The following is a 14208-nucleotide window of genomic DNA, read 5'->3' on the forward strand; positions in this document are numbered from 1 at the left end:
TGGATTGGTTGCCAGCCAATCGCAGGCTGCTTCAATCATCTTGCACAAACACAATATTTATCAGAATGCAGTGTTTAGATGAGTGAGGGTGCATAGAACATATTTTTGTAAAGAAAACTTTGTACTTGACTTCGTCAAAGAAGACAAATGACTGATGTTGAATGTTATGTTAAAAAAAGAATAAAAAACATTCAAGCTGTTAATGTTTCATCTTCAATGTCACAAATATGTTTTTCTTTCAACAAAACATGAGGAATAAGCATGGAAAATGGATGGATGGGTGGATGGATGCCAGTTGACTAACGAAAAGAGTAAAAGTGATTTAATGGGGCTGAAATTTATTCTTGTCAAGTGTTTTGCTCATGTTTAAAGTTTAAATTTCAGTTCCAAAGAGATGTATAAGAAAGGCAGATTTTTTTTTCCCCGTCTATTTTTAGCTCTTTTTTTTTTATTTATTTTCAAGGCAAAATATTTTTGCTTCATTTGAGTAAAAAAAATGTCAAAGCCCAATATTAAATTATATTCAAATTAAGGAATCAAAATACAATTCTTTTCATATAAAAATCAGTTTTGTTACATTATACTTTGAGAAAGGCATCAACACATTATGACTGAGGTGGTACTCATATGACGAAAAGGTTTGAGGGTACACGAACCCAGAAAAGGCTGGGAACCACGTTGGTGTTTTACGGATCAGTCTCCTCTACAATCTCAAATAGTAAAATAGTCCTGTTTAGTTGATAAAATGCATATGAGAACGATGTTTTTTAAGGATAACTTTCAAGCACTCTTTAGCAATGCAAATAAACCCGTTTTGTTGACTGTTTGACAAGCAAGCACAAATCAAACTTTTAGATTTCACATGTACGTGTGTCCCCTGTGGGGATGGAATAGTAACAAGTGACACAAAATGCGCAAAGTGTTGGACTACAATATATCACTTGTTGGCCTCCCGCTCACCCACGTAGTGAACCAGCTGTCTTGAGCGTCTATGGCCCGTGAAGGGACTGAAAGGACGGTGGTATTTTTAGAGAGCACTTCATCATTTGACGCATGTAACCTTTCTTCAAGTTGAACAGCTTGGCTGCATTTGTGGCACAATTAGTGGGTTTTTTTTCTTGTATGTCGAACAAAAGCATAACAATGGGTCTGATTTGGACCCTTCGGCGTGTGTCTAGAATGTCATGGTTGGTTAGCGGTAAGGCAGCTAAGCCAATGAAAGACGCGCTTAGACGAGGTTAGCCAAGATAGATGAGATACTATGATCCCCCTCCACAAAAAAAAAAAAAAAAAAAGCATACAGATTACTCCCGAACACATCCCACACATTATGCCTCTACAGCAACCCAATACCATTTCCCTGTTACCTCTTGAAGAAGAAGAAACCTATTGTAATGCTATTTTATTCAACCAGCAGCTGACTTGTTTTGATAGCACACAGAATGAGCGAATGTGCCAGTGTTTTTGGTGAAGTTTCTTATTCTTCAGCCTTATACACAAAAACTTGATCAACACTATTCGATACTTCTCAGTAAGAAAATTAAGATGAATTCTTGGTGTTAAGATTAATCTGCTATCTACAAATTCGGATGATAGTTCTCATACAGTGTGAAAAATTCCACATTAGTTATTTTTGCATAACACAGCAATTGTAAAATTCGGAATATTCCAGTTTTTCTTCTTAATTAATTCTGTGTTGTTCAAGATTCTCACTAACGTTTAGCATGTTTATGAACATCCTATGCACCTTTTTTGTGATAAACATGAATCAACTGTGATGGAAAACACACATATAACAAGTGGAACTGGTAAATAGCCCTGAAGGTATGAGTAAGCTGATAAAAGGCAGTGGTCACGTCCTCAGTGTGAGCTGGTGGGTTGTAGAGAAAACGTATCGGCTGAAACTGAGTTAAAAGGTTTCTTCCTTACTTCACTTTGGATAAAAGTACAAGATCAGGGTGAAAAACAGCTGCGAGACTTGACTTGTGCCTTTTATCTACACCGATAAGTACGGATGGTCATATATGTTTACAATACCAATGAAAAGATGAAAACAAATATGTTCCTGACCCATGAAGCTGCATTTTATTATGTATTACTAAATCAAACGTAAGCAATCTTTAACATATATTGGAGCGGATATTGTGTAAAGATCAACATAAATGCACCCATGGAGCAGGTCCTAAAACCATTACAAAAGGTAGGCTAGACTGCTATTGACTCCAAGGAGCACACAAAACCTCTCCCAGTCATTTTAGTGTCTGCATATAATGCAACAAACTAGGCAGGTTTAAAGTAAGCGTCAGTGTTAAAGCTGCCACCAATCCTCAGGCTAAGCAGGAACAAGGTTCGCCTGGGGATTAAGGCTATGCTGGCGCTACAATAGCGCTTCAAGATGATCTCTTGGATTATTTTACAGCACTGATGTAAATCAAGATGAAGTTGGCAGCCTATACGCGCTACTCACTAAATACATTTTCAACAGAGAGATCAGTCGTGTTATTAATAGGGTCATTCAAGTTCATGTAAAAATGAAGTCGGGAATGTTGTGGAGGGCAGTTAAAATGAAAGAAGTTAAAGAGCCTCAAGACCAAGTTGTGAAAAGCAATTTGGAGTTACAGCGCACACAGGGCCCTGGAGGTTTTTTCCTAACATGTCATTAATTCTAACTGACTGGTCTTATATGCAAAACAAATTACATCTCTGCTGCCTATCACGAAATAAAGTCCTCAAACTTGAGCAGGAAAAGCAGCCACTTGCGTCCCGTTTATTTCATTTAAGTAAAGTTGTTTCTTCTTCTATAAAATCTACAATTTTTATTGTCTTGAGCACACAAAAACATACATGCACGTGCCCCCCACACTGAAAAACATCCTCTATCATGTCCCATCAGTGGTTTGATCAAATTCATGTAAGTTAGGTAGAACAACAACTGGCGAAAACAGACAGAAAGACTGAGATAAAGATAAAGAACCACCTCAGGCTCAGGTTTCTCCCTTTGTGACTCGTTTAAAAGGGAGGAAGCCGTCCAGCTTGAGTGTTTTCCAAACACAATTACTGAAGATTACAGTCAGACAGAGCCGAGGCATGCCGTCTAAACTGCTTCAGAGTTTACAACTGTTCAAAGAATAAATATGGGTTTAGTTAAGAGTTTGTTTTTTGCGTTACCTCTGTCCTTTTTACCTTAAAAAAAATGAAACTAGAATTTAGATAAGAATATCTTTCTCTCTCCAATAGAAATAAATAAATAACTACATAAAAATATAAAATAAACCCATTATCAAATTAACCCATTTAGGGGTAAATGACTTTATTCACACATATCAGTGAAATGCACACATGCGCTAAACCAGCTTTTCTCTCAGACGCAACAGTTGTTACCTTGTGGAAAGATACTAGAAGGTGTGGAGGAGAAGAAATCAGGAAACCTCTGGGACAATGTGTTAGCAACAACATTCCCCTCAGGACCTCCAATCCAGTCATTGGGACCCTTTCCTAAGGCAAAAGCTTCTGATAGCCCAGCTGGACTGAGATGGATTAGGCCTTACTTTATTGGGGTTCTTCCTGCATGAAAATCCTTTCAGGATAAATCAAGTCTTCCTATCATGTTTGATATCAGGATTTGTAGCACGTTTGTAGCATGACATGATCCCGTATGCTAATCAACCCACTTGATATATCAAACAAAAGATTACCGCCCCACCTCAGTGTTTAGCAAGCGATGGCGCTAAAAGGTTTATCTGCCACCATTAAGCAGACGGCTGAAGGTGGCTAAATGGTTTAAAAGTGTTCAGCACTAATGAAGATATCACCAGTTAGCCTAATGAGATCAGGTGGCCACATACTAAGCACTATTTAGCGTATTGGTGGGATTAATTAGTCTATGATTGGGATCAGATTTATTGTAGTAGCCTACACGTGCCGATACACAGAGTTCATATTTTAACGCAGCACAAATTCTCATTTGACGATGATGTCATCAGATAATGAACATGTGGGAAAAGGTGTAGATTTGTAAATGCAACCACAAGTAACAATTTACCATAAAATAGCCACTTCAAAATCATGATCATATAAAAATCATATACAATTTTTCTAACACATTTTTTACGAGTTAAAAAGCAGGTTCCTTTTACCAAATTAAATAAGAAATAGAAATTATTTTCTTTATATCTCCTTTTTAGCACATTTGCACAGCTTCTTTAAACATTAATTTGTTTTTTTAATCGGAATTTGTATATATTTTATAGAATAACACTACTGTTTTTAAGATAAAATCAAAGAATACATGATTTTTCAATATCAATCAATGTATAAAAATTACCAATAAAATAAGAGATTAAAAATAAAATTGAAAAATTACAAAAATGTTTAGAAATGACTGAATCTGAGTGTTGATGTTCTTTTCATATATCGATACTGTTTTCAATTATTTCATTTTAAAAGATGGAAAACAAAAACTAGTCAAGTACTTTTTAGCCCCCCCATTTCGCTGTTTTGTGTGGGTGACCCCTCTAGCCAAGCACCTGTAGGCCAACATTATCATAGCAATGACTTCGGGGGCTCGCGGGCCAGCTGGAACGAGGAACGATCATTCAAGAAACATGTCGTCCTTTTGTTTGACAGCCGGATTAACGGCTCGTTTCGATGAGCCGTTCACACGTCGTACATTTACTGATAGGACGAATTCATGAGGCCGCGTGACTCGTGAGAGTACATGTGTTTCAAAAAGATTGACGCTCAACTAAACCACGGATTGAATTATGGTTAGGGCAAGGACGGCGCTGGGGTTATAAAACGGGTTTTTGAAATCGTTAAATATGACGTGCAGACATAGTTTAAGGGTGCATTTTAATGTGTGAGACCAAATAGGTGTATGTAGTACAGAATGTTAGACGACCAAGTCAATAAAACAAGAACTGACATGTGTTAAATAGGAATGTTAAAAGTTTGGATATCTTACCTGCATGCATGTAATGGCACCTCGGGCTGATGTGTACGTTGAAGGCGTGGCTTGTGAGGTGGGGGCGTGGCAACGCTCCTAGAATGAGTCAAGGTAGGCTACATATAAGAGGCTCCAACCGCTCATATCCTGCATCCAAGCAGCACTCCATGGACTGAAGGAGAACTCGGTCCGAGTTTTCACATTGCTAAGTCTGATTTTATTGCTTCGTCTGACTTGAGCTCGGTGGTCTGGATGGCTTTGACTGACATAGCGATGCCAACCACCACTACGTCGTTTCCATGCGGCCCGTTTACCAATGTGAGTATTGCAAACTTGTAAGACTTGCTACTAAAGAATTTGGATGAATTGGTATGATTCCTAACAACAACAAAAATGTTATCAACAGCGGTGTCAAGATGAACGTGGACGAGGGAGTGCAACTGACATCCAAGTGGAGTTCAGCATCTTCAAGTCTCCGGTTTTGTCCTATAAAGACGACGACGACCTGGGCAAATTCCTGGACCTCGATTTCATCTTATCGAACACCCTCGGTTCTGAAGTTGCGAGCGGCGTTGTCGAGGCCAGCGGGGACACGTCTCCGCCTCAGCCGTGCGCATATGCGCTCCCGGAGTCCCCGGAGAGCTGCAGCGGCAGCTCGGGGTCGGAGTGCGCCGATCGGCCTCCCCCGCAGCAGCTCAACTACCACGGCTCGGCGAGCCCCTTGCACAGTCTCATGGCGGAGCTTCTCGCCCCTGACGACAACTACCCGCGGGAGAGCTCGCCTGAGTGCGCGGCGAGAGATGGCCGAGAGTACGCCGAGCTGGGCGCGCTCAACACGGTTACGCACCAGCCATCGTCGCTTGGATACAAAATTAAAACCGAGCCCAGTGGCCAGTCGTGTATGTTGGCCGGTGGGGACTTTATGGGGCAGACTGCTTTCATACACGATCAGACTTCCGGTGTTGGGTTCGCTCCGCACGCCATGCAACAGGCACAACTGCAGGGGCGCACGGACTGTCATTTAGTGCATCTCAGCCTCACTCATCATCACCTCCAAAACAGCTACGCGAGCGGCCCTTATTACGCACAGCACATGTCCGCACGCTTCCAAGGACAGTACACGCACGCAGAGCTCGCGCACATCCATCACCAGCAGCAGCAGCATCAGAGGCAGGCGGCTTCCGCGCAGGGAGTCATGCTCACTCCACCGTCCTCGCCGGCTCTGGTGGACTTCTACGGGCAAGACGACGCGGGCGCCCTGAAGCAGAAGAGAGGGCGCCGGTCGTGGGCCCGAAAACGCGCTGCCACGCACAACTGCGAATTCCCGGGATGTGGGAAAACGTACACGAAGAGCTCGCATCTCAAAGCCCACATGAGGACGCATACGGGTGAGTACCGCGTATTTGTAACTGCAACTTTTCTCACAGGAATATATAGCAACATGTGTTCCTGTCGCCCCTCAGGTGAAAAACCGTACCACTGCAACTGGGAAGGCTGCGGGTGGAAGTTCGCGCGGTCGGACGAGCTGACCCGACACTTTCGCAAGCACACCGGACACAGGCCGTTCCAGTGTCACCTCTGCGAGAGGGCCTTCTCCCGCTCAGACCACCTGGCCCTCCACATGAAAAGGCACATGTAGACTTTGACAGACATCGCCTCGTCTCCATTGCAAGCCTTTTGTACATACAGGTGCATATATTGATTTAAATTATGACCACTTCAGCGTGCCTTCCAAATAAGTTATTAACTGTTGCTCGAGTGCCTTAAGACTTCAAAAGTGGAACTGCACATTGGGCAGGACCCGCAGAATACTGCACCCATATGTGTATATTTTTGATTTTATTTTTAAACCCTTCAATGTTTACAGTTGATATGCTTGAGTTACATTTTGGTGTAGCCTACATTTTTTAATGCGAGTTGGCAAAAATGGTAAATGTAAACTATACGTGCCTTAATTCCATTGTGAAGGAGTAATTCAGGTTCTAAAGGGAAAGTGAAGTACAATCGGGTCGTTCTTGTTTTTGTATTTTTTTTTATTTATTTTTTTTATGAATGGGATATATATATATATATATATATATATATATATATATATAATTATTTTTTTTTAATGAATAAGTTCATTTGCTCTACGAGAAACCATCTGACTCTTCAAAATGAATTGTTTATGCTTCACGGCTCCAAAATAAAAGTAGCCTACTTTAAGAAATGTCATGCTTTTCATTCCCACACGCTGCAACAGTGTATTGATTCCTTTACAAGCAATGCCGGCAAGTTCTAACTTAATTTTCTGCCATTATATTACTGTATGCTATACTTTTACATGGGTCTTGAAGAGAACACGTGCACTGCTTGTAAAAGACTGCCCTCTGGCGGCCAGTGCTATAACGGCACGGACAGTGCTCGAAACCAGTGCTAATTTGTCACTGTAGAAGTAGACAGACACTTGTGTCAAAATGGGGGGTTACAGAGTGAAATGTAGTTATTCAGTGTCAATTGTACAGCCTACAATTTTTATAATTTGCCTAGGTGAACCCCCCCCCCCCCAAAAAAAAAAAACTCAACTCCGCACTGTTGCTTGCCCTCACCCAGTTGCCCCAACTCTGTGCCTAACCTTCTGCATTTCCCTTGACTATTAGTCTTGGTGTACAGTATTTACTTCTCAGCTTCTTACCAAATCGCTGTTGATTACATCATGCTCCTTGGATGATTGACAGAGGCGCATTAATTTACAATTATGTTTATTAGTGTGGTTGTTTATGTTGAACTGCGCTTCATCATACATATGTACAAAATGACAAAGTTTCAGTTTGACATGAAATATCTCATTTTAGTGTACTAAATACAATAAATGTTGAAAAGGATTCGCAAGTTGTACAGAGTTTTTAATTTACGTTGACAAAACCACACTTTGCGACCGTTGTGAGGAATAAGCGGTCAAGAAAATGGATGGATGTAGTATTTAACTTATAGCTTTATCCCCTCCCATCACAGTTCCAAAATCCCACTTGCACCCCTGATTACAGGACACTCCCATATATTTTGTAACATGTCAATATCGCAGTATTAAGATACAGTATATTGGCAGCTATAAAATCTTATGTGAACGGTAAAAATGATTATTATTCTTTGTGTTAGGACCTGTGAAAATTGATTTCATCATCACTCCAGTATACTTTGTGACTTAGCAAGACAATATGACTTGACTCAACTTGCTTGATTAATCCCCAAACCCCCCCACACACAGGGTAACATTTTTGAGCTGCTTGGAAAGATTTGTGACAGAGATGAGGGTTTTGGCTGAGTACGTTTGCATCGTGTGGTGTATGACGATAATGAAAATGTCACTTGCACAATTACAAAACACGTAGAAAAATACTTTATTGTGAAATAAAAAAACCCATCCCGTTTCATGCCAGTGAAAGTCAGCTGAGATGGGCTTCAGCTTACCCGTGTCCCTAATGAGGACAAGCTTTATGGAAAATGGCCAGATGATACAACAGAAAGCAGCTTCAATTGAGTGATGTGTGACATCACTCTGAATAAATAAATGGTCTATTATGATCACATGGTAAATAAATGAAAGGCGTATTATGGGCTGGCTTCCCAGCGATTCCTTCGTTGGTAAAGGTCAAATGTCGAGGAGGCGGGACGAGGTGATGGGGTGGGGTTTCTATTAACTAGCTCCTCCTCCATGGGGAGGGGCTTCTGCCGAAATAAGTCAGGGGTAAAAAAAATTACAGCGGAGGGGCTTTCTGCTACTTTGTTGTCCAGTCTTTGTGGGGGTGGGGCCAAAACCAGTCTGTCCTCAACGGCTTGACTTATCAGCTCACTCTCAGGCACATCCACGCTGACCAATGAGGTGAAAAGGGTCTGAGACCGAGAGACGTTGACTCCTGTGTGAAGAGTACAGACAATGGAAAAGTGATGATGGGAAAGAAACAAATGGAAAACAAATGGCAGGCAACACATTGAAAAAATAGATGACATATAGTCACAAATGAATCATGGCTTTAAAAAATGTTCTTCACAGTTTTGAGATACAACCTTTCAGTTGGGCAACAATGCTCGAAATAAGAGTAATAGTGAGTGAGTGAGTGAGTGAGTGAGAGCAAATGGGATAGAGGCCACGGACTTCCGGGTTTCACATATAAGCGCCGTTTCCGGCCACTGCTGGCCACGTTCCAACACTCGCACGCCCACCCCTGCGCCCCCCAACCGCGCGCTCCCGCCATTGGGAAGCTCTCTGAAATGCTTCGGACAACTGCGGCAGACACACTACACACTCACACCCGTCGACGGGAACACACAGCCGAGGGGCACAAAGGTGGAAGCGCAAGCACCGGGACGCAGCCTACAGGTTGCAAACAGGAACCGGACGCATCGCTGGTGTGTGAAACCAGGAAGTTGGAAGTCCCGCCTCCTCCGTGGCATATACCGCATACTTTGGGCGCAAACGCAATACGTTACTTTTTGTTTGTTAAATATTCGCGTGAAGTAGAGGATAATAAATATGGGTATGCTTGTGTGTGATGTCATGCCAGTTTATGCTACAGTTAGTATGTTAATAACAATTGTTTATATTGTGAATTTAACTGCCAACAGTCAACTTTCCCCCCCCCCCCACTGAAAGGACTTGCTGATGTGGTGAGGTGATGTGGGCAATTTGCCAGTCTGTCATTCGTAACAGTGGTGACAAAGTGACAATAGAAGTGGGGGTAAAATTACAGGTTGTTTTTTTTCTCAATTTTGAAGCCTCATTTTCTATACTCAGCACTTTTTTTTTTTATTCCCTCAAATTTGGCATGCATTTTAACAATGCTCTTCTCTGTGGTGTGTCAAATTCATATTTGCTTCATTTTTATTTTTGCTTTCACTGTTCAAGGACTTGAATAAAAGAGTCAGGTCACCTTGTGTCACTCTGCTGTTTATCAGTCTTTTTGTTTGCTCCACTTTCTGTAATGTCTCCTGAACAGCTTTCTGGGTGTTAAACTCTGCCCCCTGGGAACAAATAAAAAACGGTTAATAAATATCACTGTGATCAACTTTTTTCATTGACTTAGAGTAGAGAGCAGTAGAATAAACCTGCAACGCCAAGAGCTCCGCCTTTAGAGCCAAGGTGCTGTTGAGCTCCACCTCCTCAAGAATGTCTTGATGGTCATAGGATACTGCAGCGGTTAGCTCAGTCCTCTGGTTCCGGGTTCCAACTATCAGAGGAGAGGTGGTCTTAACAGGAAATCTCAGAATAGTGATGGCCTTACACATGTTTACATATGCACTTGCACAACATTCCAAAGGGCCACCGGTGGGCCCTGCGGCCATCTTGGAAAAAGACTTGCCCGGACATATTACCCAGCATTTGGAAGCTGAGCTTCTGGAGATTTGAATAGTGCCCAACTTGCTAAGATACAATCTTATCTGCAGTCTCAATGAGCATTTAAGACAGACAATCGTAGATTTAAAAAAAAAAAAAAAAGCCATTTGCACACTAAATTCCTTTCTGAAAAAAGTCAGACGCCATAACCACGGCCCTATTTTCCTGTTCGTTTGTATCACTGCACGTCACCCTTTAGACAGCTGATCTGCGCGCCTTCCGCCTTCAAAAAGAGAAACAACTTGTAGATTAGTGCGCGTCTATCAGCTGTATACGGGGCACCGCGCAGTGATACAAACGAACAGGAAAATAGGGCCGTGGTAATGGCGTCTGACTTTTTTCAGAAAGGAGTTTAGTGTACAAATGTATTACTCTTTTGAACACAAATTGTTTTTAGAAGAAAAACGCTTTATTTCCGTGACCCAAGCCAGCTTGCTGGACTATTTTCCTCTCGTCCAACATTATTGTATAATGGACATGAGGCACTACTGTGGCACAATGACTGTTGCCCCTATTTTCCTGTAAAGTGAAACAATGGTGGCGCAGTCGGGCCGAAAACTAACTTTTGCTCTGAGCATGACGTCAAGCGCGTTCACGCTAGTCGCTATTGTCCCCGTTAGCTCTCGCGATTGATCACGCAACTTCACGGACTGGACAGAAGATGGATTTGAAGAGGACTGCTACGTCTCAATCACTTGGAGAGACTCCACGGAAGACAAAGAGGAGTAAAGTCCAGTAAAGTGCAACAAAAAGGTAAACAAAAAAAAAAAGATCACTGCAGCCCTAGTATTGTTTCATTTCATGACAGAATAGTATCAAAGTCTAAATTTTGGTATTGTGATACTGCAACCTACCATACCATGTTACTATACTACTATTTGGGAATATGTGGTTATGATGCAGTGCACTGTAATTATACACCTGGCCATCAAGTGGTTTACCTATGCACATGAACTTCGAGAGATGAACCCTTCGTCGAAGTGGTTCGATGCCTCATGAGGCTTCATCTCACCATCATTAATATAACACGTTCATTGGTTCATTGGGCATGCACCTAAAAGTGACTAAACATTAAAATCAGCAGACTTGTCCATCCATCCATTTTCCTGACTGCTTATTCCTCACAAGGGTCACGGGGGTTGCTGGAGCCTATCTCAGCTGGCTTTGGGCAGTAGGCAAGGTACACTCTGAGCTGGTTGCCACCCAATCGCAGGGCACACAGAGACAAACAACCATCCACACTCACAAGCGCACCTAGGGACAATTTGGAGCGCCCAATTAACCTGCCATGCATGTCTTTGAAATGTGGTAGGAGTACCCGGAGAAGACCCACGCGGGCACAGGGAGAACATGCAAACTCCACCCAGGAAGGCCAGTGCCTGGACTCGAACCCGAGTCCTCAGAACTGGGAGGCGGACGTGCTAACCACTCGACCACCCAGCAGCAGACTTGTGACTGTATTATTTCAAGTCTGTCAAGAAATGATCACGGCAGTAATTGTGTGTTACGTCAATGCCATTCGCAACCTCTTCTCTGTTTGCCATACAAGAAGAAGAATGGTTAAAGTGGCCTCGTGTGTGTATCCCCACACTGTCAACATCCAGATGCATTCTGAAACATGAGAGTCACTCACTATTTAGATTTTGGTTCCCATGGAGATGATCTCTACACCGCCACCGATTACTGGTTGGTTGTTGAGGTGGTGCGTCACTGTTCAGTTGCATTTGTGGCTCTGGTGTTACCTTCACAACCACTGGCTCTTCAAAACACACCTGGAGAGGGCAATGGTTGTCATTAGTTGCTAACAAAAGTTACAGTTTGTAATCAGTCATATTAATTAAAAAAAAATAAAAATAGCAAGAATGATGTTAGTGGCTATTACAGCTCACCTTTGTGTTTCTCTTTTTTTTCATCTGTTTGTTCAATTGTCGCTTCGGGTGCATGGGGGTGGGGCTTGCCAGAACAGACAAGTCAAGTTCAGGACAGCGCGTCAATGCAGGGGAGGAGGAGAAGGGGAGGGGGGCTGCTGATGGAGAGGGGGGAGGCGAAAGAAAGGATGCCCAGCCTTTCATCCTGACAGAAAAATGCAGGGGAAATATAAATCATTCTGAAATTGAGTAATTCATCAGAGCAGCTTTGTAAGATTATTAGTATACATGTTGGTTAAGTGTTGCGGTGGTTCCCATTTTACGACGGCGTTCTGTACATACGGCAATGATTTTGGAGGACCTTAAAGGGATTACTTGACTCATTGAGCCCTTTTCAGCAGTAAAAAGTTAATATTTTGTCCAGAATTAATTTGATCATTATACATCATTATTTTTCATGTACAATTAATACCCTTAAAAAACGATTTTGTCACTTGTCGATTAAAGATCGACATCACCTGTGCTGAGGAAATAGGTAACGTCCAATCATGGCTCATCTTTTTTCTGGGTTTGGTCAGCAAACTGAGCCATGACTGGTCGTTACCTACTTTCTCAGCACAGGTGATGTCATCTTCAGTCGACAGTAAGTGGGAATTTTTTTTAAAGGTATTAATTGTAGGCTCCATGAAAAATAATTAAGTTATCAAATTAATTCGGGACAAAACATTCACTTTTTACTGCTGTAAATGGCTCAGTGAGTCAAGTATCCCTTCACTCGCTAACCTATGCTAACACACAAACAGTAAAGCCATAAATACAGTAATTATTTGAATTAAAAACATTTCTAGGTAATTGATTAAAACAAAAAACAAAAAAACAAAACAAAAAAACAGCATCTAGTCCTGTGCGGCAGGTCGCAGCGTGCTCGGTTTCTTAGAATTTAAATATATGACGTCCTCTTCCTTCTACTAAAAAAAAAATAAATAAATAAAAAATACTGCTATTACTAATGAGCACATTTGTCCAGGACGTCAACAACACAGTCAACAGTATTTAAATGCAACTACCAAACGTCATTACACGTTCAATTCGGTTCAAGAAGGCAACGAGGCGAACTAAAACGACATCGAATCGAAAAACGTCAGCTGTCGGTGAAGTTTCCTTCAGCAGAGCAGTGGGTCTACCTGAGTTCGAGTCGAATTACCAAAAAACAGCAACTGTCCGGTTCCGTTCTGCGGAGTTTCCAACGTAGTTTGGACTTTCTTGTGTTGATTTCAAAGTGATTAATTACGAATGACTGTCAGTCTGCCATCTATCAAAGCCGACATGATCATGAAAAGGCGTATTTGTCCAATAATAGCACACGTCTTACGTGTTTTGTTTTTTATTTAAACGAGGACTGAAAAGTTTCTCTACGCTTTTAATTTCCCTCCATGTTGGAGCGGTTCTAAAAGCATTTCCGGCTCCGGTTTCTGATAAACGAAATGTCACAGTGACCCCTGTTGGTAAAACAACGAGCGCTGCATCACTTTCCTTGCTGTATGAAAACGGAAATACGGTGAATTAATATCTTCACGTGTTTTATTTGTTTTTGTTATGTCTGTGTAGATTATGAGTTATTCAGGTCGTCTTGGTAAAAGCAGGCTTAAATCTTAAGGTGGAGATCTACACCTAAGACTTAGAACTCAATAATAATTTTGTATCTATGTCTTAATCTGACAATTTAAAATGTAGATTTATGGATTTATCTACACATGTAACAAATGTCACATACAGTGTTTCACTAATTTGTAGTTTACATTTTTCTTTCTTTATTTTTTTATTTTATTTTTATTTTTAACAAATGACCAGATTAAAAATTACATAGTTGTTTTTGTTGCCGTCCCTTTCAAAAGGATTGGAACAGTGTTAAGGTTGCAGGATGTTTGCTGTAAACCCAAATTAGCTGTAATTAAAAAGAAGAAGTTTTGATTTATTAATATTTAATTAGATTTCAGCGGCTATATATTTTGTTTCTTTAT

At 41.4% G+C, this 14208-nt stretch overlaps 2 protein-coding genes across 2 annotated transcripts; one reads left to right on the forward strand and one right to left on the reverse strand.

Annotated features, from left to right (window-relative positions):
• The first annotated feature begins 4359 nt into the window (after positions 1-4359).
• On the forward strand, positions 4360-7803 carry klf17 (Kruppel like factor 17). The gene is made up of 3 exons (XM_077537459.1): positions 4360-5263; positions 5352-6333; positions 6409-7803. Exons 1-3 carry the CDS (start codon positions 5198-5200, stop codon positions 6582-6584), a joined length of 1224 nt encoding a protein of 407 aa, XP_077393585.1. The 5' UTR covers positions 4360-5197; the 3' UTR covers positions 6585-7803.
• A 498-nt stretch (positions 7804-8301) lies between these two features.
• ppp1r35 (protein phosphatase 1, regulatory subunit 35) lies at positions 8302-13697 on the reverse strand. The gene is made up of 6 exons (XM_077537908.1): positions 13372-13697; positions 12209-12392; positions 11953-12091; positions 10031-10152; positions 9856-9946; positions 8302-8841 (listed from the first exon to the last, which is right to left on the reverse strand). The coding sequence occupies exons 2-6, from the start codon at positions 12389-12391 to the stop codon at positions 8537-8539; spliced, it is 840 nt and encodes a 279-aa protein (XP_077394034.1). The 5' UTR covers position 12392; positions 13372-13697; the 3' UTR covers positions 8302-8536.
• Between the last annotated feature and the right edge of the window lie 511 nt (positions 13698-14208).

The sequence above is a fragment of the Festucalex cinctus genome, chromosome 1 (genome assembly GCF_051991245.1).
Source record: "Festucalex cinctus isolate MCC-2025b chromosome 1, RoL_Fcin_1.0, whole genome shotgun sequence".
Taxonomy (NCBI): Eukaryota; Metazoa; Chordata; class Actinopteri; order Syngnathiformes; family Syngnathidae; genus Festucalex; species Festucalex cinctus.